Below are 24,566 nucleotides of genomic sequence, written 5' to 3'. Positions count from 1 at the left end.
ACTTTAAAATATGTAAAAATTAGACAGAATTTCTAGGAAATTCAAGTTAAAATTTACATAAGCACAGTGGAGACTTCTTGGTCTCAATTCTCCTGGAAAAGAACAAGTGTCAAATAAACTTTGCCACACATCGTTTGTAATAATTTTGAATTTGTTAGCTAATTTTGAGCATTTCTGGCAAAAGAGACCAGGTCTTGGCTATGTAACTACAGGTTTTGTAAAAAATACACAGCCATTTTTGAAATCTGTGCAAATAAAGAAAATCTGAAACCTGTGCTTTTGAAAAACGAGCTATAGTAAAGCATTGTAAATTAAAAAAGAAGAAATCATAAATTGGAATTTAAAAAATGTTGAGACCAATCTATAAAGAAGCAGGTTATTGGACTAACAGTCCGAAGTATTCTGAAGGCTTATATTTTTAGAACACTGTAGTCACTACTGACTACACGATTACTACTATTTAAAATATGAAATTGTATAGGAATATTATGGATTAATTAAAAGCATATTGTAGAAACTCATTTGGAGAATTGATATGTGCATTTGTATAATCAGCTTCAAGGAAAACTTTAAATAGTAATAGTTAATTGTACCCCACAAGCCATTTTTAGATTCTCTGAATCCTCATTATCTGAAAACTAAGAACTGATGTTAACTCTTCTACTTAATATTTTTGTGTGTTTGCTGCCTTTGTCTTGTTTTTAATATTTTTCATTTTCCTAGATGCATTGTTTACATATTGGAACAAGGCTACAAAATCTGAACTCATGGATTTTTTCACAATTACAGAGTAAGATTTTTTTGTTGAGCTTGTCATAAAGTCATATGTTTTGCTATGCTGTTAAAAACATGAGTGTGGATATAAGTGTGTATATACATTTTTATTTATTTGTTTGAAAAAAAATAATGCCATCTTGGTCTGTTTAGAAGTCCTTAACTTGATGTGCACAATTGCATGTCTGTTCAAGTCCATGATAGTTTCTGGAATTAGGCTATACAGAAGTGATCTCAGGAAATTCCTAAACAGTGAGTAGTGCTCAAATATTGCTATACTCATGGAAGAGGAACCAACTGTCTTGTTACCTGTCTGCATTAAAATGCATCTTGTAACATGAACTGCTGAAATTTTGTGGTTGCATATAAAAATTGATTGAATTGCATAACTTCAGAAACAAAGGGATATGAACCGTCCGCCTAGCATTCCTCTTGCGTCTTGTGCCATTCTCTAAGGGAAAAGGTATAGGATGAATCCAGTATTTGTTATCAATGGCTGCACTCCATCCCTATGCACACTTAGTGTGTTTGTTCATGAGAATTGACTGATATATTAATAAAAAGTGAAGAAGGCGCTGTTTGCTTGAAGTGGTGTGCCACAGAAGCCTTTCTTCTTGCCTTGCTTGTTTCACTGGACTGCTTTCTTTTGTTTCTGTAGTAGAGGCTCAATCGATGTAATATTGGTCATTAATTGTGTTATGGAATGTGCTACTCAAGGTCTATTTTAGGAATGTATTGTAGATCGTGTTTTAACTCATCATTTGAGCACATCTGGCATGATATTGATTGTACCAGAGACAGAACTGAACAAGGAAATGAGCCTACTTAGTAGACTCTCTGAAGCCTGAGGTGTAAACTGTACAGAATCAGTGGTGAACAGTATTTTGCCACTAGATACTTCTTATTTAAGGGCTGGATAGGATCAGTTTGTGATCAAATCACTAATCTCAAATTACTAATTATCAAAGAGGATTTCCATCACAATAGCAGTATATGGAATACAGAATAAAATTTCTGCCTTGTTAGTGCAGTGGATGATATCACAATTCCTTAAACTAGAGCAGGAACAAGGCTCATAAAAGTCTACCTCTTCCAATTCTAGGAGTATTTTGCCAATGCAAATAACATTTGTTTTGATGATTATTTTTATTAATACAGATCATTACAGTAGTTTCTCATTAACTCAGTAAGACAGTGTTTCTGGTAGGTAGGTACTCACCTTGCAAAGAACTGTGAGTACAAAACGGAGCTGAGTTGAAGAGACAATTTGCCAGTCTTCTCCCACATTCACAATGGGCACATGGAAGAGAAAGCCTGAAAACTGGCTTTCATTTTGGATTTACACTTTAAAGAAGAACTTTTAGAATATTCTTACCTGAGGGACAAGGGAAGTTGCATTAAGTTTTCTAAATTATCAGAATAATTACTTACAGTGAGAAAATAGTCAAATAAAATCATTATTACAGCCTCCATTCACACCATTTTTCTTGATTTGAAAGTGTGACTTCTAGTTTATTAGTTATCAGTGTTATGTACTTACCAGTTGTGAAGACAAGCAGAGGCACCTAGCAAATTAGGTTATACTTTCAACTTTGTTGCTGGATCTGAATCAGTAATATTATGATTCTTTAAAATATAGCATCATATTGAAGTATAGATTTTTTTTTTTTTAATGAGAAATTATTTTGGGGGATTTGCCTTTATCATCTTCTTATTGTAAAAGCAGATTCCCTTTAGAAAATAGTTCTTTCAGAAACCCTGTTGTTGTTGTTATCCTGGAATCTGGAGATCTTAACAAAAAACCAAAACAAACAAAAAAAAACCAAAACGACGAAACCTAACCTGTAACCAAGAGAGTTTAGGTCAAGGGGAAAAAAAGCAAAATGTATTGCCCTTATTTTGAACCTTTATACACATTTTGCAAATTATGAGTATATATGTAATGTCTGGTTATCTCTTTGCTTCTGTTCTCTATGTTACTTGTCCTGGATTGCTGTTCATTTATAAATAACTCACTGTGGGCCTCATTTCACATACTGAAATTTTGTCCATGATAGTTAAGGGTAAATATTTCTTCTCTATAAATATTATAAATCTATACAAGATGAAGCACTTGAACTCACTGTTTACAGTTTTCTAAGGTGTTTTGTTTTTTCACCATTTGGCCTTTCTACTTTGTCACGGTTAGACTCACACCAGCTGTTTTGATTCAGAGTGTTGAGACAGGTGTGCTCAGGAGGCAGCCTTATGTGCCTTTTGCTATTAATCTCAATTTGCCGAAAACAACAACCATCCGTGACTGATTTCAGAAGAGCCATGTTTACCTTTTCTTGGCTTGGGGACTGGAAGGGAATTTTAAAGGTGGGAGAAATAAAGATGTTTTATGATGTAAGAGTTAAACAAAAATAATAGTTGAATAATCCCAATGTACATAAATCTAGAAGAGATTGTTTTAAACGTTGCTTCTCTGACTTATGTGTTCTCTGCAGAGTATGCTTACACCAGTTCCAGTACATGGGAAAACGATACATAGCCAGGTACTGTGTGGAATTTAAATTTCACTGTCTTGTTCACTAAGAATAATAGTGTGTACAATATGCCTTGAATCTCTGTTACAAATAAATTGCATGAGTGGAAGAGTTATTGTGAAATGATACATAACAGTTTGAAGTAAGTAACTGGTTGCTATATTAACAAATCTGTATCCTGTCTGAAAGTCTGGTATCTGATGTGTGTGTTGTGTTTATTATAAATTACTTTAAAATCCACCCCTTAAATGCTATCTTTTACAGCATTTTTTTCCTTGAAATAGTGTCTTTGGGGAAGAAATTTTATGATTTAATTGTTTTGTTACTCACTTGGCCATAAAACCATGTCTGTTGAAATGTTTTAGAAATTTTATATATAGTGTTTTTACTGAAAGGTGAGTAGTGAACGTTCCAACACTGCTGTTTTTCAATTTGAAGTCCGAAGTACCGTTAGATAGCTGTCGGTTCCCATTGAAGGCTGTTCAGGAGAAAATCTGTGGGAGTCAGAAACATGTACTAAATTATTTGAATATCTTTGCATTAATGTGGTTTTTAATGCGAAGTAGTTTTTTAGTAGAGTAAAATATAGCAACTTGTTTAGGCCTTACACTGGGTTGACATGGTAATACTGTTATAATTAAACTTGTGGGGTTGAAATACTGGCCCTCTTGAACTCAGTGAAAAAGTTGTTGCTGACTTTGGGTGGTAAAGCATTCTAACTAAAATGTTAGCTCTTTTGTTTTTAATTTAGTTTTAATGGTGTGTGAATCTTTTTCTACAAACAACAAACTTGAGTATCTCCTTGGAGATTTTTCAGAAGAAAAGTCTTCTCTGTTCACATACCCTAAAAAAAATCAAAGGACAAAATAAATCTGGCTTTCTTAAGGTTTTGATTGTAACCTTTGTGTTTAAATGTAATTCAAACTCTGGATTTATAGGAGTCTGTAATTTTCAGGCTTTTTATAAAAATTCTTCAAACTAATTTGTTTGACTGGTTTGTAGAGAAGACTACCACACTTCCTTTTTGTTTACTGATCACCTAGTCTGTGTACTGCATGTTAACGCTAAAAACGTTAAGCTATAGAAGTCATCTGGTGTTCTGCAGAGATATTGAATTTTCCCAGTCAATGTAGCTTTCTAGTCTTCCACATTGTCATTACATTGAAGTGTCTCACAATCAATGCACGTACTCTTAAAATACACAAATGACAGAGAATGAAAGGGAACAGGGAATTCTGTAATTCAAGCACTGGTTTTCATTTTTCATCAGCTCTGGTGGTGGTACACAATAGGAAGTTAGCCTGTACTGATTGCTAACACAGATCACTTTTCTGTTTTCTTCACTTGATTGCTGCAAGTTTAACAAAGTATATGGCTCTTCTCCCTTCCTGCTTGGGTAAGATGTACATGATAATACCTCAGTTAATTCCTGCTCTCCTGTTGCATGTATGCTTTTTAATTTTACCACTGTGTGTCCTTCTAACTTTTTTCTAAAATTTTTACAATCAAAATAGAGGATTTCGTTTTGGGTTCTGAATATTTTCAGAATATTTATGTTTGCAAATATTTGTTTTCAAAAGCTCTGAAGTAAATTCAGCGCTTCAAGAACGACTGCTTGTGTGCTTTTGCTTTCATGCTTTGAGGTTTTAAGAAAGAGTTTGCTGTGATGCTTTTTTTAAGCTACCTATTTTTGTTTTATAAATAAAACAGTAAATAGGTTGCATTATAATTCTTTCTATAAAACTTCTTGTGCTTAACTAACACTTCCTGTCTTGCTGCAGTTTGACATGTCTAACTTTTGCTTCTATCCCATTTCACCCATCTTGCAGGAACCAGGAGGGGTTGGGATCCATAGTTCATGATCGAAAATCTCAGACATTGCCTGTTTCCCGTAACAGAACAGGAATGATGCATGCCAGATTGCAGCAGCTGAGCAGCCTGGATAACTCTCTCACTTTTAACCACAGTAAGTCTCATGACATGATAACATTCATCATCCTCAACCAGTACCACAACACCAGAGGCAGGTCCCAGAGCCACACCAGTGCATTTCAATGACTTTTATTGTTCTAGGTCAAACGAATAGCTGGAATCAGTCGATGGTCTGTTCCCTGCTTTATGATAGAACAATCAATGCTGGCTGATGCCACAACATGGAGCATGGTTAACTACAGCATATTTTAAAACTGTATTTTAATTTTTTTTAACTTTTGGGCTGCACATAGTTACAAAATTTACTTATATTTTCTATTTGCTTTATTAAGCTTCATTTTTTTTCCCCACTTGGTCTTATAAATGATTAGTCTAAAAGTAAAAATATGCACTCTGACCATATCTCCATGTTTTGACATCCCCTAAGGAGAAATAAGTTTTTAGAATTTCTGCGGAGATTGTGAAGCCCATGATTTGGTTTGTCTGGAAGTGAAAAAGCGTCCAATAATGAAGTGATTTTTCTGTTTTCAGTGTGAGAAAGATATCAAGTATTCTTGGAATTTCTGTAGACAATGGTAAGATTTAATCAGGTTGAAGTCAGCTTGTTAAGACTGCTGTACTGAAAACTAAATCTGCTTGTGGCCTATCTTTTTAAACATGCTGCTCTTAAATTGCAAAATATACTGTATGTAAAGTATTCTGAAGCACCGTTTTTCAATTTTCAGCTTCAAAAAACAATGAAAGTGGTTGACTAATCCAGTAAAATACAACACTGGTACTGAAAAGAATTGTGTGCAGTAAAGCAATTATTTGAGTTAATTGTATGTTCACTGTGTTCATCCTTTCATTTCCCAAAGCATATCTAACTGTCCCTTAAAATCTTTTAGCTCGTTATCTGTAATATAAAGCAACAGTTAGCCTAATTGCACAAGACTTACCACATAGTCTAGTGGAAAACTGAAAAAAAAAATCCCGCTAAACCTCCCTGTTTATATATGCATTCTCATGCCTGTTTAAATATAAGAAATGCAATTATTTGATTTTAAAAATGCCAGAAAGCTATATAGCTGTGCAAATTACTTTTTTTCCTTGTAATCGGTCTGCTACTGCTGTATTATAATAATTTCTAGATGGTTTTTGATACACAAAAGAAAGCTTTTACACTATGTTACTACACATTCAGTAAGATAAAATACCTTGTAGATAAAGACTGATTTAAAAAAAAAAAAAAAAATCTCCTGGAAATAAATAACACAGCTGTTTCTGGGCCTTGTGCAAAGAGATTTCATACTTCTAGAACTTGGCAAAGTTTACTGATTTTTAGGAAACAGTGAGCTGAAAGATTTTAATAAATGCATGCTTATGTAAAAAGAAACTTTCTGTTCTTTTCCATCTGAAGGATATTATGTAATATATTGCTGTAAAAGCTATGTCAAATGTGAAATTGATTTTTATATCTTTGGTCTTGTTGTGGTCTAACTTTTAGTTTTGTTGAGTTGTCAGTCTGCCTATATCATGTATCCAAAGTAGTTTTCAGAACTTGAATAAGTCTTGTAGGTATCCTGTATGGGATACATACAGGAAGGATGTATCTGGTGGAAATAGTTGCTTTACTTGTTTCTAAAATCATGATTCTTTGGCAAGATAGTTGTCTATAAATGTAAATTATAAACTTAATTGTTCCCTTTCTAATCTTTTAAGCAAGGAATAGAACTGAAGTAATGTTCTAAGTGATATTTCACATTTCTGAGGAATTTCAGTGTAGTTTTGTGCTTAAGTATGAAAGAAATTAGGCCCTTTGTTCAAATTTCTAAAGCATCTCAATACAAACTACAAGAATGTAGATTTATATGTGTATTGCTGGGGCAGGAGGAGAGGAGGACACTCAGTAGAATAGTGACAAGCAAACGTACTGAAATACAAGCGATATATCCTGATATGTAATAGCAGCATATGATCATTGTCAAGCTCGCAGTCATTAGAGATTATCTCATTTTCAGTGTTCTTAGATGGTTTTAAATCCAGTTACTCTACAGTAGTGTGAATGTATGGGTGCATGTTCATGTGCATGTCCAGGCAGATGTCCGTATTATATGTGGTAATTGTAGTTCCATAGTTTCTTTTTAAGTTACATATGAAAAATAGAATCCGGTATCTTAGTTATACATGAAGAATACAATACTAGCTTCTTTAAAATAGTAGCAAATTGAAACAAGTTTTTAGTATGTATATGGAAAAAACATTGCTAAATCAGTCTTTTAACTCAACCAAATTGAATGTTCCTTTAAGTTTACATCCTGCCCAAAACTTCTGTCTCTAGTAACAATGTGGAGTAATCAATCAATGACCTATTTATTTGTTTTTTCTAAATTATTTATGTGAAGATCAAAATTTGAACTGTTTGGAATCCTGACCACTGACTACAATTTCTACTTAGTATTTATAATAAACCTTGCACCTTTTTTCTTATCTGGAAGAGCGAACAAATTATTTCTTTAAAGAGTATTTCCCTTGTCCTCAATGCAGTTCTCAGAATAGTTGCTGTCTCCTGGTATCTTCAACAGTACTGAAACCACAGGCTAACTTAAGGATTTCTGGTCATCCAAAAGTGATTGCTAAGAAAAAGGATTTTTCTTTGAATTTCTTTAAGGAAAAGAACACTTTTATTAAAAGAAAAATATTCGGCAAATAGCTGTTGTGTTAAAACTTGCTTCCAAATGCCTGTTGTTCCTTTCCGTCATTACAGAAGTGAAGGTTGTAGTTGGATTGAAACCACAAAGAAAATACATGGGAGGAGGAAGAGGTGGAGGCAGAGAAAATGCAAAAGATGATAGGAAAGAGGTGTATACTTCCTAACAGAAAGAATGTATAAATCCAAAGAAACTGGTGGTTATGGGTATGCATGCATAGTTCAGCCAGGGAAGCAAGAAGGTCCAGAAAGAAGTGGCCAGGTGTCATTATAAAAGAGAATATGTCATTTCTTCTGTTCTTTTCTTGGTCTCAACAAGTTTGTCATGCTTGTCGTTGATTTAGTGATGCTAAGTTGACTGTAAATTTAACATATAAACATAATCCAGACCAAATTTTTATAAAGCAACCAGGGCACATTTGTCAATCTGGTTCTTAAAGATCCATGTTAAACATGGATCATAACATAAACATAAACAACATATTATAACCAGTGCTGAAGCAGGATATGTTTTCAAAATTATTTAAATACAGTATGGAGCTAGAAGCAACAAAATATTTTGATTAAATATGGAGTTATTGCATTGTATTGCTACAGAGCAGAATTAATTACTTGGGTCTTCAGCTGCATATAAATACATGATTGTATTCTTTCAACTCTTAGTGTTTTGTATTTTTATAATGGTTGACTTATAATTGACTTTGAGATCATTATAACATCGCTAAATTACCAATGCATATTTTCAGCTGTAACTCCATCCTACTGCAGTACTTATTTTAAGAATATATATGTGTATATATATATAACTGTGTACATTTTTTTGTATATATACACGTGTGTATACATACATACACATATATATGAAACATCAGACATTTATTGTTTTAACTGCTGTTTAATGCTTCTATTGTTGACATTTGTACTTAATATATTTTATGATCTTGTGCAAATTATGTTAGGATAATTATATGCACATATTTGAAAAATATATAAATGCATACGAATTATTTTTCTGTATTGAATACTAACTTCTGTCAGGCTTTTTATTTGTTAATCTTTTCCTAGTTCAGCAAGTCTTTTGGAAATAAGAAACATTTAAATGAGTATATCCAGCACTTACACTTCATTTGGAATTTCTGTAGGCTATGGCCATTCAGATGCAGATGTTCTTCACCAGTCTTTACTTGAAGCAAATATTGCCACTGAAGTTTGCCTTACAATTCTGGATACTCTATCATTATTCACAATGGCTTTTAAGGTTTGTTCTTGGCTTGGTGTTAACATCTCCCATAATTATCTTTCAGAAAAAATATTTTTAAAAATATCTTTAAAATTATATTTATATTTTATAGTCTAGTAATATAGCATTGTATTTCTAGCATTGTATTTCATTATTGTGTCATGTAAAAGCTGATAACCTCTCGCAGCAAAATGCTTTGGCTTCAGTTACACACTGCACACGGACTCCTTACTGATCAGCAGTAATCTGTGGGAAAAGCTCCTTCCTCATCCTAACTTCCTAAAAATTCTTCTAGAAACTTTAATGTCTACCTAGTGTTAATGGTAAACCTGTCTTTTAACGGCCTTGTGGGGTGAAAGGTCTATTGTATGGCAAAAACATAATTCATAATTGCACACTATCAGACTTCTGTATTGAACTTGGCTTCTTCTTATGTGAAGTCGCTCATGTAAGTCGCTCATATAATTAACAGTAATTTGTATGTGTTCCTTTTCTGTAACTTTATTTCAATTTGTCCACTAGTAAGACTTCTTTTTAGTTGTATCAGTTACTGTAGCTCTTCTGTGTAATCTTTTTATAGCACGCCCACTTGCATACCCCTGCTGTCTGTTTTTTTGAGCTTTTCCAAACATTAAAGGTGAAGCTAGGAGAGATGACAGGTCTAGCTTGTTTCTCCCCTAATTAGAGCAGTGCATCCAGATCCTTGCTTGAAGATTCAAATTTAGTGTCTTATCTTTAATCTAGTTATGAAAACATGAACTTATTTATAATGAGATTCCTTTTATTAATAATTTAATTAGATAGAGTTTAGAACCAGTTCTGTCCACAGACTTAATGACAGAATTGAAAATGAGGATACCTAGTTTTAAAGATTTAAAGAAGAATGAACACTAATCTTTTAGTTATCGGCTGCCCATCGTGCTTGGAATGACAGTCCTTCAAGCTTATCTGTGTGTAGTATGTTGAAAAAGTAGGTAAGAGTATACCACAATAGTCTACAAGATCCAAACAAAACAGGTAGGAGAATCAAGAGCTTCTATTCAATCAACTGCACTAAAATACATAAAATCATAGAATCATAGGATGGTTTGGGTTGGAAGGGACCTTGAAAGATCATCTATTACAGCCCCCCTGCCATGGGCAGGGACATCTTTCACTAGATCAGGTTGCTCAAAGCCCCGTCCAACCTGACCTTGAACACTTCCGATGATGGGGCATCCACAACTTCCCTGGGCAACCTGTTCCAGTATCTCACCACCCTCACTGTAAAAAAAATTCTTCCTTATGTCTAATCTGAACCTACCCTCTTCCAGTTTAAAACTGTTGCCCCTTGTCCTGTCACTACAGGCCCCGGTAAAAAGTCTCTTTCCATCTTTTGTGTAAACCCCCTTTATATATTGAAAGGCCACAATGAGGTCTCCCCAGAGCCTTCTCTTCTTCAGGCTGAACAACCCCAACTATCTCAGCCTTTCTTCATAGAAGTGTGCAAGCCCTCTGGCCATTTTTGTAGTTCTCCTATGGACCCGCTCCAACATGTCCGTGTCCTTCATGTGCTGGGGGCCACAGAGCTGGACGCAGTACTCCAGGTGGGGTATCATGAGAGCAGAGGAGGAGAATCACCTCCCTTGACCTGCTGGCCATGCTTCTTGTTATGCAGTCCAGGATAGAATTAGCTTTCTGGGCTGCAAGCACACGTTGCTTGCTTATGTCCAATTTTTCATCTGCCAGTATCCCCAAGTCCTTCTCCACAGGGCTGCTCTCAATCCATTCATCCCCCAGTCTATATTGATGCTGGGGATTGCCCCAACCCAGGTGCAGGACCTTGCACTTGGCCTTGTTGAACTTCATGAGGTCCACACAGGCCCACTGTCAAGGTTCCTCTTGATGGCATGCTACAGGGAAGCCTCTAGCAAATCAACTGCACCACTCAGCTTGGTGTTGTCTGCAAACTTGCTGAGGGTGCACTCTATCCCACTGTCTATGTCACTGATGGAAATATTAAATAGTACTGGTCCCAGTATGGATCCTTGAGAGACACCACTTGTTTACTGGTTTCCACTTGGACATTAAGTCATTGAGTGTAATTCTTTGGATGCAGCCATCTGGCCAATTCCTTATCCTTCTAACAGTCCATCCGTCAATACCGTATGTTTCTAATTTAGTGGCAAGAACGTTGTGGGGACCCATATCAAAGGCCTTACAGAAGTCCAGATAGATGACATCCATAGCTCTCCCCTTGTCTGCTGATGCAGTCACTCCATCATAGAAGGCCATTGGATTAGTTATACCAATCTGCTTCTTTTGGGAATAATTAGCATATTATATAGAAGGCCAGACAACTTTTTTCCTCAAGATCATCTTTCACTAGTGGGGATCCAGATCTCTGTTATCTATGACAGCAGGGAAATCACAAGTTATGTCTGCTTCTTGGTAGAATTTTAACGGATCCTGTGTGAATTCCTACTACTCTAGGTGGTTTTAGTGAACTACTGACATCTGAAAAAAGGATATTATATCAATTTCCTCATAAGGATAGGGGTTTGTAAGACAATGTTTCATTATTTTGCTATAAACCTGGAAGTAGTAAGCCTTACCGTCTTTCAGAACTTGCAGTTAGGTGTTTAGGTTTGGGTCATCTACAGAGATCTGTATACTGTTCCAAGAGATAAAACTTTTTCCTATAACCAAACAGGCTGACTGGCTTATATCCAACCATTTATGTCTAGGTTCCTCTAAAATGGCCTGCCTGTGGCTTCACTGCATAGTATTTGGAGATCTTTGGTCTCCTGCAAGCATTTGTATCTATTCATCCACAAAGCTTGAAACCACACTGAGTTCTTCTGGTCTGCAAGTCACGTTATCAGAATGGCTTTTAATGGAGGACTGCCTCCTTTTTTTTTTTTTTTTTTTTAATATTGAGGAACACCTGAAATGCCTAGGGCGTAGCCTAGAAATTCTTTAGCCTGAAGAATTTCTTCTGCATCTCCATGAATAGAAAAGGAGACATCTGCAGTTAGACATCTCTTCCATGTTTGCAAGAGCTTAAGGCATACCACAAGAGCCCAGGTTTATACTGGGCCTCAAGAATCTTTATAAAACAATTGTTAAACTAGATTCTTTGAATTAATATTACCTTAAAACTTACTTGAGATAGTAATGGAGATGCCTTGCAGCATACCATTTGGATGCCTGTAAATAGGAATGGCAAGGAAGAGTGGAGTTTGCAGAGGAGAGTTGCAGAAGGCGCAAGACCTAGTAGAATCATGTTGGAGGGCCAGTGGAGTCAGAGGGAGCAATACTTAACATGGTCCTCTCAGTTCTGGACTCCCTGGACTGTATTGAGCAGTCCCTGAATTGATTAAGCTATTTTGGTGTTTTGTAAGAAGAGAGACCTTGTTTTGTCCTAGAGTCCCATAGGAACCTAGTGCATATGCTCAGTGGACAAAGGGAGAAAACAGGTCCCCAGAGCAAAACAGAAGCAGTATGAACTGTTAAAAGTAGATGCACAGCCAGCAACTGTGCTAGAGAAATTGGAGGAGACCAGATTTAAAAAAAAAAAATGTTTGGATGGAAGGCAGCTGTATCTGGTGATACAGAAATCAAGAGTAACCCTGTTGCATGCATCAGAATGGGCTTTGGAATATTGATGCAGGTAAAACTCTGAAAAGTAACTAACATCTTCATCCTTAAGAGCCCTTTCAGTTTCAGTTCTAGGACAGTAATGAAAGATGGTGAGTGGGTGGGGGTTTGGTTTGGGGACAGGTTTTTTTTTTTTGAGAGCATTGTAGTAGGAGGTACTGTTATGAGAAAATTCCACTGTCTGAGCTGCTAAAGCCAGTGTAACCAAAGTGTGTTAATACTTCGAGTATGCCTCTCAAAGAACTGTTAATAGTGATTGATTTGATTAGCAGCTCTTAAAAACAATTGTGTTCTGTAAGTCTATTCAGAAGCCAACACTTTCTTTATAAGCAAGCTTAATGAAGTGTTAGAAATATCTACTTAAAATTCAGATATGTTTGTATTATTAAACATCTTGGTAATACTATGCAGATTGTATTTTTTTTTAATTTCCTATTTTTGGATGATCTGTGTATGTTCTTAGAATAGTATAAATGTATCACTGCACAAAACTAAATTCTCACTATCAATTTAAAGAATCAACTACTGACTGATCACGGGCATAATCCACTGATGAAGAAGGTATTTGATGTATACCTCTGCTTCCTTCAAAAGAATCAGTCTGAAACAGCATTGAAAAATGTCTTCATTGCTTTAAGGGCACTTATTTTTAAGGTAAGAAGTTTAAAAATAATTAATCTTTGAGTACTTATCCAGTTCTTTAGTTAACAATATACTATGTAAAAATTTAAGAACTAAAATCCCAAATTAAAATTGGTGAATAAGGACTGATTTTATCCCAACAGTGTGGAATACTTGTCCTTTGAATTGCTGTAAATATCGTTTTGTATCATGAACTACTATAACTGTCTATTTTTTCCACAGTTTGGGAATATTAATATGTTTATATTTTTCTTGACATGCTTATTTATCAAGAACTGAAGCTAGTTTTAATGAATAACTTCTTTCTTTTCTACTTTTTCCTCAGTTTCCTTCTACATTTTATGAAGGTAGAGCTGATATGTGTTCTGCACTGTGCTATGAAATTCTGAAGTATTGTAATTCCAAACTGAGTTCCATTCGTACTGAAGCTTCACAGTTACTGTACTTCTTAATGAGAAATAATTTTGATTACACAGGGAAGAAGTCTTTTGTTAGGACACATCTGCAAGTTAGTATACTCTCTTTATTTTTCTTTTTTTAAATGTTGTATTTGTAGATGCACAGTTGCATACCAATGTGCAAAGCCCTGTCAGATAAAGACATAAAAGAAATTATTTTGGCTTCAAGCAAGGCTGGTACTATTCTAAGAGTAAGAAGATGGCAATAAAAGTATGTTCAGTACAAGGGAATACTTAGAAACAATTGGATGGCCCTGTGTTTTGTAGGAAATAGTTTTTATTTGTCAGTAGTGAATGTTCTGTTTTGTAGATGTTATTTTGGTTGTTAAATGGCATACCCTGTTGCATCTGGAGAAGAAAAGAATGCAGCAACAACCACGTAAAAGTCTAAAATAAAACAAATACATAGAAAATTGTGTGTTCTGACAAAGCTGGGAACAGTAGTTTATTACTTTTATGACCTCTGGCTAGTTCACCTAGCAGTCAGTCTTTAGAGCAGAAGATGCATGTGCATTAAATTTACACAAGCCTGGTTTTTCTTGCCTGTTATTGTACAAGTAACTTTGGGGGGGGGGCGGGAATCAGATATAATTTTACTTAAGAGAATAATCTTTCAATTTAAAAGAACAAAATTTCCTTTGTCATTGCTTCATAGGTACATCTCAAGGGTATTTCGTGAAATATGTACTAACAAGACATTTGTTTCTGTCAAGGTTATTATTTCAGTAAGCCAGTTAATTGCTGATGTTGTTGGAATTGGAGGAACTAGATTTCAGCAGTCTCTTTCCATCATCAATAATTGTGCCAATAATGACAGAATTATAAAGGTCTGTTTTTATTCTTCTTTCCATACTGTAGAAGGATGCTTGAAAACTCTTTCATAGCATCTTTTGCAATTATGTTTCAACTTTTTATTATGCAAAGAATAGAAAAAGATAGTAGTTAACCTAACTTTTCCATGTTTTAGCACACTACATTCCCTTCCGATGTTAAGGATTTAACAAAACGGATTCGTACAGTACTGATGGCTACAGCTCAGATGAAGGAGCATGAGAATGATCCGGAAATGCTTGTAGACCTCCAGTACAGCTTGGCAAAGTCTTATGCTAGTACACCTGAACTAAGGAAGACATGGTTAGACAGCATGGCAAGGATCCATGTTAAAAATGGAGATCTTTCAGAGGTAAGAGAAAAAAATCAAACTAGTTTTGGCTTCATAATAAGCTTAAGCTTATCTTTCTTGTAATGGAATGTACTATATGTAGTTGTTAGTGTGTAATATAATAAGCATTTTTAATAAATTTTGAATTGTTAGTAGATTAGTTTCAATGGCTGATAAGTTTTTGTCCTACCCAAGTACATCTATAAGTCATTTCTGATTACTAATGTAAGGTATATGTTTAACTACTCTAGCTGATACGCTACTAAGCCAGGAATGCTCAATGCAAACTATGGAAGACACAGACCTTCTACTTAAAAATATCTTTGTTATCAGTTGCTAAAACACTTAAAGCCACTCCCTGAATTCATCTCCAGTTGCCTTTACAGAATTAGCTTGATTCTGTTCCAGATTGCTTATTAAAAAACTTCTAATGTTCTTAAAATTGGCAAATCGCAATTTTTTTGTTTGAAAAAAGAAAACCATCTGATTTCACTGTGCTGTTAAAATACTTAATTCTAGTAAAAAGGAGAGTTGGGAGTGGGGATTTTGACATGTCTTGATGTAAGTATTTTATCAGCATACAGAAAGAATTGTGTCTCTTTCTGGAAGTTTGTTTCATCTGAAGGTAAATCATGTTGCATGACATCATTGAATTTCATAAACGTGTCTGTTAAACTTAGCATCATGTAAGCAAGTAAATATCTCCAAGAAATAGTCGCTGCTATCTTACTTACTCATGTCTTAGTATTAGAATTCTTCTCTTCTATACGGTAGCAACACAGAAGGCATGTACAATACCCTGTGATTAGCTTGTATTTTGAAGGAGACAACTTCAGCTCTCTCAGAAGACAAGCTCTTTTGGTCCTTTTCAGGTCTGTTTTTAATTTTTTGATTAAAAACTTAGAATCTTTGGCTGTTATGACTAGATGAGGACCTCTGCAGATCACCAAGCCCAACCCCATACAAAGTATGAGTTAGAGAGAATTTCTGACCTATACTTACCTTTTTCCTTCATCTCCAGTGTCTGAGATTCTGCAGCCTCCATATGTAAACTGTTCAATTGAGAATTACAGTTAGACTAACACTTTGCTGTAAGCCTAAACCTTTTTAGTAAAAGAAGAATCTTGAATCTTTTTTTTGCCCTTTCTGTGGAGAAAAGTCATCAGTGTCAACTTCAGAAAACATCTCAAATATTTGAAGACTACTCTGTCCCTCTTCTTTTTCTTCTGTTTTCCAGACTACACCAACCAAATTCCTTCAAATTCCGTTCATAGGTCAGATCTCTTCTCTTTTTCTTTTGTTGCTTTCAAATGGTCTGTCACCATTTTTTTTTTTTTTTTTACATTTTTTCTTGGTCTGGAGCCAAAAGGCGGACAAAATGGGTTAGCAGAAGAACCATCAAATGTTGAGTAGAATAATTAATAGCTCATTGTTTCACATAACACTTAAAATACATCCCAAAAAGAGATTTGCTTGTTTTTATTATAGCATGGCGTTCCTACCTTGTAATTTGCGATCCGTGGTCACTCTCAGATTGTGTATTACTGGCCATGCTACTCAGTGCTCTGGAAAAGAAGGAGTGAGTGCTCTTGCACAGTTATTGTTTTGCATAAATGAGGTGGAGAATTCTTACACCAGTCATGGGACATCTCCTGCAAAGCAGCAAAAACGAAAACTAAAGAAATTTTCTCAGTCTAGAGCTCTTCTTACATACCTTGTTTTCAGTAGTTCCATTATAAATGTAACTTATAAGATTGTTACTATTTCTGTTTTAGGCGGCAATGTGCTATGTCCATGTAGCAGCACTGGTTGCAGAATATCTCACACGAAAAGGTATGATTTTGAAATCTTACTTTAATGTTTGTATTTTTCATTATAGTTTAAGAAAAGCAATAGTTTCCCTGAGGAGGTTGTAGGCATTTCTGTGTTCACCAAGGAGAAAATTCTGACCTAACCAGGTAGCATACTCACATATTTAAGAGTATGCTTGCATATCTAAGGGGCAGCATTTCAGATGAAGGTGAAATAAAATTTTTAGGAAAGTAAAAAATTTTAATTTTACGCCAGAGTTGCTAATAGCTGAAGTCAGACCCTTTCTAAAGCAAACTTATCAGAGAATATTCTTGTTCACAAGTAGTCTTTTACTGCATATAGGAAAACTTGGCATTGCCAGAGAAGTCAAAATAAATTCATACAAATTTTCAGATGCTGAGTCAGTTAATAATAGTGCTCAGGATGCTTCACCTGTCTTGGTGTTCTGTGCTAGCAGCTGTCTGTAAAAGCGGGTTTCTATGATCCTTGAGATAGGGCAGAAAACTCTCTTTCATCTATAGCATCAGAAGACTTCTCAGTCAGGGATTTGAGAAAATAAAAGATTATATGGCTTTTTGTTAAGAAAAATAGATCTCTAGAAGAAAATTTCAGAAATCTGTTAAGACTGATTATGATGTTGAACTAGTGTTTTGTTTCTGTAGGCAGAGAAATTCATGTTCACAGCTTTTTAGCTTTGCCTTTGCATGACAGTTCAAAATGAAGCAAAGTCATGGGTCTACAAGATGCCTTTTTTCTATTCCTTCTGTGCCTCTTGCCAGATACCTTTGTAGTGTATAGGCTATCCCCGCTAACCCAATGATTTCAGAAGCTTCTCTGAGACCAAATCTGAAACTAAGTTGCTTGTCAAAGTTACTATGTCCTCTTGGAAGCCTGATAACAACTAACTGATAACTAGTGATAATCTGTATTAATTTGTGATTTCTTTGGGTGATCTGCTGTTTTTGTCTACTGTCATATAAAAGTTATTTCCTCTCAGTAATATAGAGGGTCGAACTTCTACCTGTGGTATTTCCAGGAGCAAACCAAAACCATGCATTTGAGGCAATCATTCTGTAAAACCTCTGGTGGTCAGGCTCCTGCCTGAGCAGAAAGAATTTTTGTAGGAATGAGCTGTGCAATAAGTATGTGAAAGTCCCTGTGCTTCTGTAGCGTTTACTGATTGCTCTTCAGGCTTTAATTAATACAGTTTTTGGCCAAAAATCTCTATTTCGTAATTCAGCAATCTGATATAATAAAAAAGAGCTAAACAGAATGGGTAAAAGAGGTAGGTTTCATGTTAGAACATTCTAAAACCCATTTTTGCTAAATACTTATTTCAGTAAAGGAAGTTAGATTGCTGGGGTTTTTTTCTTGCCTGTAGACTGACTTTCTGTATCTACAGCTGAATAATCTGGTTTGCCATCCTTTGATCATTTTGTATGGTTGATGTCAGTCCATTCATATTGTTCAGACTGGGGAAGCCAATATGCCAGGGCCTGTTCGTGTACACAGTTCCAGCATGACTTCACACCAGTTTAATTAAATACTGTAAAAGTTACCTTGATTACCTTAGACTTAGGGTGGGGTAGATTAGTCACAGGTTTAAGATAAAATAGGAAGATTCAGACACTACCTATTTTGGTAGGTAAGAGTCCGGATATTAACATTTGTGGGTTTTTAAAACCTATTTATACTTACACAGTAATGTGAGGTCTAGTATTTTAATCATGCAGTGGGAGGCTGGATTTTTTTTTTTTTTACTAATTTGGTGTTAAGTATATTTAAATATGGCTTCTGCTTTATCCAGCATCACAAAATGGCCTAACATTATCCTGATGGAGAAAAGTAAATTTGTCTATTTTTCTTTTTCAATGGCAGGGATGTTCAGGCAAGGTTGTACTGCTTTCAGAGTAATCACACCCAATATAGATGAAGAGGCTTCAATGATGGAGGATGTTGGAATGCAAGACGTTCACTTCAATGAAGTAAGTAAACATAAGAGTGTTAGAATTGATGCACATTGAAGTGCTGTTTGTTTTTCCAAGTTTTGTGTTTCAATCCAGAGGCTGACTAATATGATGGACATTATAATTGTTTTCTTAGCTGCTCTTCTTATCCTAAAACTAAAATAAAAATTTCTACGAGCTGTCGCAGCTTTAGAGAATTTAGTATATACATATATTTTAAATAAAGCACTAGCACATCAACTCAACACCACTATTGGAATAAAAGTAAGCAAAAGGGATTTTTAAGCTAGTTGACGGGATGAACACTGATGTGGCTTATTTATTAGCGTTAAAAAGATCTGTTTTTTTTTTTTAAAACTGACTTTGATTTAGATTGTTACTGCACCAGCAATCATGAAAATGTATTCACTGGATTTTGCTGTTTTATAGTTTCCCTAAGCAAATATGCTGTAACAATGAAAGTGGTTTTACTGACACCAGACTTGCGTCAATTTTTTTTTTCCTGGCTTAAGTTTCACTCCTTGTGTCTTCACTGATCCATCTGTGCTGGCTCTACAGTAAATTTTACTATTAAGAAGCCTATATGAAAAGATTATGAATAAACTTGCTCATGAAGAGCTACGTCTACACTATGTATTTGCCAGTATAGGTGGGGGAGGGAGGGACAGACCACTACTTGCAGTAGCTGTGTTGGAAAAATCCCTGGTGTGTAAGCATAACTGTACAACAAAAAATATTTTTCTTTTGTGTTTTAGTTTGTATATGGTGAAGGTGTATGACAAAAGTATTTAACTGTGCGAATTGTGGCTATACTAACAGATTTAGAAGGAACAGATGAAAGGCTTAGTGGTTTAAGCCTGGGTTTGGGCCTAGGGTACCTGTGTTTCACTCCTAAGCTCTGGTACTGCTTTGCCCTATAGTTTTAGGACAAAAATGGTTGACTTGCCTTTTTCTGGGAAGGTAGGAGTTGGAATTACTTGAAATGAGAAATACAGTGCTTTTTCTTTCCAAAGACACCCAATAGGAGATTGCTTTTCTTGAATTTATGTGCCGTATTCTTTAAATCACTGATTCTTCTGATCCAGCATGGAATTTAGCATGTTACTCAATGCAAAATGTAAGCTGCTCTAAGTGAGCCAAGAGTTGGGTTTCTAGTGACTACTGCTGATGGAAACTTTTGTTAGAAATTCTTGTCAGTGTCTACCTGACAAACCATTTGTCAGAGCTAAATTCTTTTGTATTTTTTAAATTGGAATGTCTTTATTCTTTTTCTCATTAGTCAGTCCCTGCAAAAAGAATATACTGCTTTTTCTGGGTCATTGAACCCTACGCAAATTTATTTCCATCTCTCAGTATTTCCGTGGAACAGAAGTAAGCCAAGAGTGAAATTATAAGCCTGTGGAGCTTGCAAAAGGATCAAACCTTGCCAAATTTCATTTTTCAACCCGTTTTAAACTTAACCATTGAGTACTCTAACTGACTAAATATTGAAAAAAGTTACTATTTTTCAGATAACTTCTTATAGTTCACCCCAGGAAGAGTAATAGTAGGGAAGAACTGTTTGGTATTTAGTAGACTAAAAATCATGGATAAATTAAGATGACTAGTATTTTACAGAGGTACTTCAAAACAGGTAGTCTAGTTCCTTCATGAATAGGAACATATTAATATATGGAGTGTTTCCTCAGTATGTTCTTATGTAAGCAAAACTGTATTAGTCTAAGAAAAAATCATATGACAGATCAATTGGATACAGAAATCAGAAAGCAGAAATGTATTTTTCAAGCCGTACTTTACTGCTACTGCTGAGCAAAATGATGCTCTGATGGGAATTCTTCCTGTACGTGGTAACAAGAGTCATGTGGAATTTCTTTCTTAAAACTTGGGATTTCCTTGGATGCTAGTTACTTTAGAGTTAAATCTCCAAAAGAGTAATTACAAGTATATGGGGGGTCAGGAGGGATCCCTCCATGTTTCTAAAAGGGGCAAAATGTCTTTTATATTCTCCAGTTTATATAAAGTCTTCCTAATTAAGTGAAATTTGTCTTAAGACTTTAAGTAATTTCTCATTTAAAAAATTGAAATTTTTAAAATTCTCAATTTAATTCTTATTTTAAAAGAATTCTCTCTCAGGTCAGGGTTACCCTGACTTATTTCCTAAACCTAGCCAGTTGAAAAAACAAAATTTTGTTTTGTTTTGTTTTTTAACAAAGTTACTGTGCGCGTTTCATTAAAACAGTTGTTTACCCAGACAGCCTATTCAGCAGCACAAGTCAAATTCTCCTCGCAGAACTAAAAATCTTCTGGGCATCAGAAATAGGAAGGTAAAAGCCTGGAACCTGATATCCTTTCCATGCTAGACTTTGCTGTAAGCAGTCCATCTGTGAGGTATCTGAGCTATGGCTAACAGGTGACAGGTGGCAGCTGCCAGATTCCATGCAGATTAAATTTCATTGAGATTTGTTGTTTTTTTCCAAAATAAACTCTGCCAGAATACGGCTTGACCACAGATTAAGTTAATCTCTACCTTCCTATTTGTTTTTTCTGGTCTCTTGTTAGCTAAGATTTTCCATGAGAGGAATTATTCTAAAACTATTCTAACTTCCAGATTGGTAAATGAAAGAGCTTCACAGCTCAGATGGTATTATAGCTCTTGTTAAGTGATCAACATGCAGTGTAATTCAATATATTAAAGCACTTTATGAAAAACAGAACTAGGTACTTACGCAAACATACAAGACACTTTAAGTATGGTGGTGAAGGCTAGTATTCTTCAGGGATACTCAGGCTGATACTGTTAAAACATCTTAATTAGCAAGCTAGGTCATGGGATACAGTCAGTGCATCATCAAGTTTGTGGATGAAACTAAATGGAGGGGGAGTGACTGATATACCAGGGGGGCAGGGCTGCCATTTAGGGGGACCTCAAACTGAAGGAACACAGAAGCCTCTCAAAGTTCTACAAAAACAAGCGCAAAGCCTCGCATCTGCGAAAAAATCACCCAGTGTCTCAGTGCGGGCTGGGGACGGACTGGCTGGGCAGTAGCTCTGCAGAAAGACCTGGGAGTTCTAGTGGAGAAGAGGTTGAACGGGAACAGCAGTGTAGCCTTGTGGCAACAAAGGTCAACTGCATGCTGGGTTGTATTAGAAAGAGCCTAAAGTCAAGAAGTGGAGGGAAGTGGGTTTTCCCCCTTCTACTTGGTATTTGTAGTGCCCCATCTGTAATCTTGTGGCCAGCACTGCTCCCCCCAAAGTCAAGAGAGATATCAACAAACTGGAAAAAGTCCAGCTCCTAAGGTGGTTAGTGGAAGAATCAGGTGGAAGAATAAGAGGTGTGCCATAAAAGAGTAGGAGGCTGTTCTCACAGGTTACAAGGGAAACTCTGTTTGGATATATGGAAAAAAACTTCTTCCTATGAGGATGGATAAGCACTGAGACAGGTGGCCCAGAAATGTTGTGTTCTTTTCCTCCTCCTAACAGCTCTCCCACATGAAGCTTTTGCTCTTTATATTTTTTCCTGTGTGCAAACAAAATTTTACAGCTTTGCTGCATTTGGATGCCCTCTGGTGTCTGAATTAAGACTCCTGTCATAAAACAGTGTTTGTGGACAGCTCTTATGGTCCAGCAGTGCTCTTTCAGTTCTCACCACCTCGTTGCTGAGGATGGAGATATCGGGAGTCTATACAACCCCATAACAATTGGGGAAAGGAGATGTTTTAGGGACCGTTGCAGCACATGGATAAGAGTAGCATTTTTCAGTCTTTTTTTGCTCTCAGTGTTAAAGTTGGCTTTTCTTAGTGATGTCTTTATGCTGTCTTAGTCTCTACCAAAGGGAGGAGGGGAATAAAGTAGTATTGGATCCCTTCTAAGGATAAAAGGAGTTATTTCCAGCTTCTGGCTTCACCACTACAATGTAAGAGTGGTACCAGAAGGTCTCAAGAAGTAGAAATGTCACATCTTCTGACACCTCTCAGTCTCAGGCTTGGATTCTCGTGGAGGTTCTTGGAGGTCCAGACATGTTTGAAGAGGACTGAGATCTGTTAGGGTATGTGGATGCGAATAGGCTTCTTCACCGTGGTTCTGTCACACTCAAGCCGGGACCAAGTATATGACAGCTTTGTCACAGGAGCTGTAAGGTGTTCCATAAAATCTGTAAAATTGTTTGTTGTAACTGAGTTAATGGAGTTAGCCAGATAATTTTAAATTTATGAAAACTAGAGCAGAGTAATAATGTTATCTTAGTTTTGTAATGCTTATTGAAGTAGAAGAAATTAAGTGCATGGAAAATAATGAATTATGACCAGCTGAAGGAAGGGACTTTATAATTATGATGCAAGTGCTCTAATGCAAAATGTATGCTTCCGTTCTAACATACAGGTAAGCATAGTTCTTATTCAACCTTAAATAACTATCTTTTTGGTACAGGGATATTAGGACCAAATCCAACAAAGCCGAGGTGTTTTCTTGCTTGTGACTCTGTTTTGATCCTTCAGGATTTCTCAGCTTCTCTAACTGTTGTCACAGTTATGAAAACTGTGTTTTCATTCTGGGCCAAGTATACCAAATACTGCTGTTGTACCTTGATAATTATTTCTGAGTACAGATTTTGGTATTGTATCTTTTTGTTTTATTGTTGATGTAACTTGTTTGATAGTTTCCTTCAAAATCATTACAGTCAAGTGTTTGTATAGCTGCCTTTTTAAAATAATATTCGTTGTGCAAAACCAAAAAACCCCAAGGAACAACATTTTGAAAAAACATGTTACAAGGTAAGACAAGTTTGGGTTCTCATACAGGTGTCATTTGTAGACTTAAGAGGTCTGGAGTATCTAAAAGAAAAATGCTGTTCCTGGTAAATACAAAGAGTGCATGTGTACACTCAGACCATTCTGTTTTGGTTTCTTTCCTTTTAGCAATTTTTTGATTGCCACAATAATTTAAATTACTATGTTGTAGATAACTTTGTTTTGAGGCAGGATCTCCCTTTTCATTGGGAAGAACTTTGGTATAATTATTTGCCGTGCTTTTAATGAGTACTGAATTGTTTTACTTTTTCAAATGTGTATCCAAATCTAGGATGTGCTGATGGAATTGTTGGAGCAGTGTGCTGATGGACTCTGGAAGGCCGAACGCTATGAACTCATTGCTGACATATATAAACTTATAATTCCCATTTATGAAAAACGGAGAGATTTTGAGGTACTAAATTCATCATAAATAAATTTGAAGAAGAAAAAAAAATCCTGATTTTTCTAGTCTAACTGCATGACACATTGCACTTCACAGAACAAGAGTATTACAATTGCAACTGAAATAGCAATGTACTGAAATCTTTGTCTTAATTTTAAATAATTAAAAATGTTTTTCTTTAAATACAAATAATTAAAAATTAATCTTGCATATTGTCATTCTGATACAAGTGCTACACCTATTACTACTGTTCAATGAAACAATGTTTTTATTTATTAACTACAAGGACATCATTCATTGTTGTTTTAAGATAGTAAAGTTCTATGTTATTCTTTTACCTCATGATTGTTTTCTTTTATTTTTAGAGGCTTGCTCATTTATATGACACTCTTCATCGAGCATACAGTAAAGTAACAGAAGTTATGCATACAGGCAAGAGACTGCTGGGAACTTATTTCAGGGTAGCGTTCTTTGGACAGGTGATTATTATTAATTTTCATTTGTCTGCTCTATGCAGTAAGAAAAACCTGATT

General features: G+C 35.5%; 1 protein-coding gene across 1 annotated transcript in view; it reads left to right on the top strand.

Annotated features, from left to right (window-relative positions):
- The window catches only part of LOC104082275 (dedicator of cytokinesis protein 9-like), a 48,476-nt gene that overhangs the window by 13,994 nt on the left and 9,916 nt on the right, over positions 1-24,566 (top strand). Inside the window, exons 10-21 of the mRNA XM_009585711.1 lie at positions 724-790; positions 3,264-3,311; positions 5,132-5,268; positions 9,066-9,181; positions 13,319-13,456; positions 13,770-13,952; positions 14,616-14,729; positions 14,870-15,085; positions 16,840-16,897; positions 18,755-18,861; positions 23,920-24,042; positions 24,399-24,512. Of these exons, the coding sequence (XP_009584006.1) occupies positions 724-790; positions 3,264-3,311; positions 5,132-5,268; positions 9,066-9,181; positions 13,319-13,456; positions 13,770-13,952; positions 14,616-14,729; positions 14,870-15,085; positions 16,840-16,897; positions 18,755-18,861; positions 23,920-24,042; positions 24,399-24,512 (1,421 nt within the window). The remainder of the gene's footprint in view (positions 1-723; positions 791-3,263; positions 3,312-5,131; positions 5,269-9,065; positions 9,182-13,318; positions 13,457-13,769; positions 13,953-14,615; positions 14,730-14,869; positions 15,086-16,839; positions 16,898-18,754; positions 18,862-23,919; positions 24,043-24,398; positions 24,513-24,566) is intronic.

This window comes from Fulmarus glacialis, unplaced genomic scaffold (genome assembly GCF_000690835.1).
Source record: "Fulmarus glacialis isolate BGI_N327 unplaced genomic scaffold, ASM69083v1 scaffold480, whole genome shotgun sequence".
NCBI classification, from domain to species: Eukaryota; Metazoa; Chordata; class Aves; order Procellariiformes; family Procellariidae; genus Fulmarus; species Fulmarus glacialis.
This window is presented reverse-complemented; position numbering and strand designations above follow the sequence as displayed.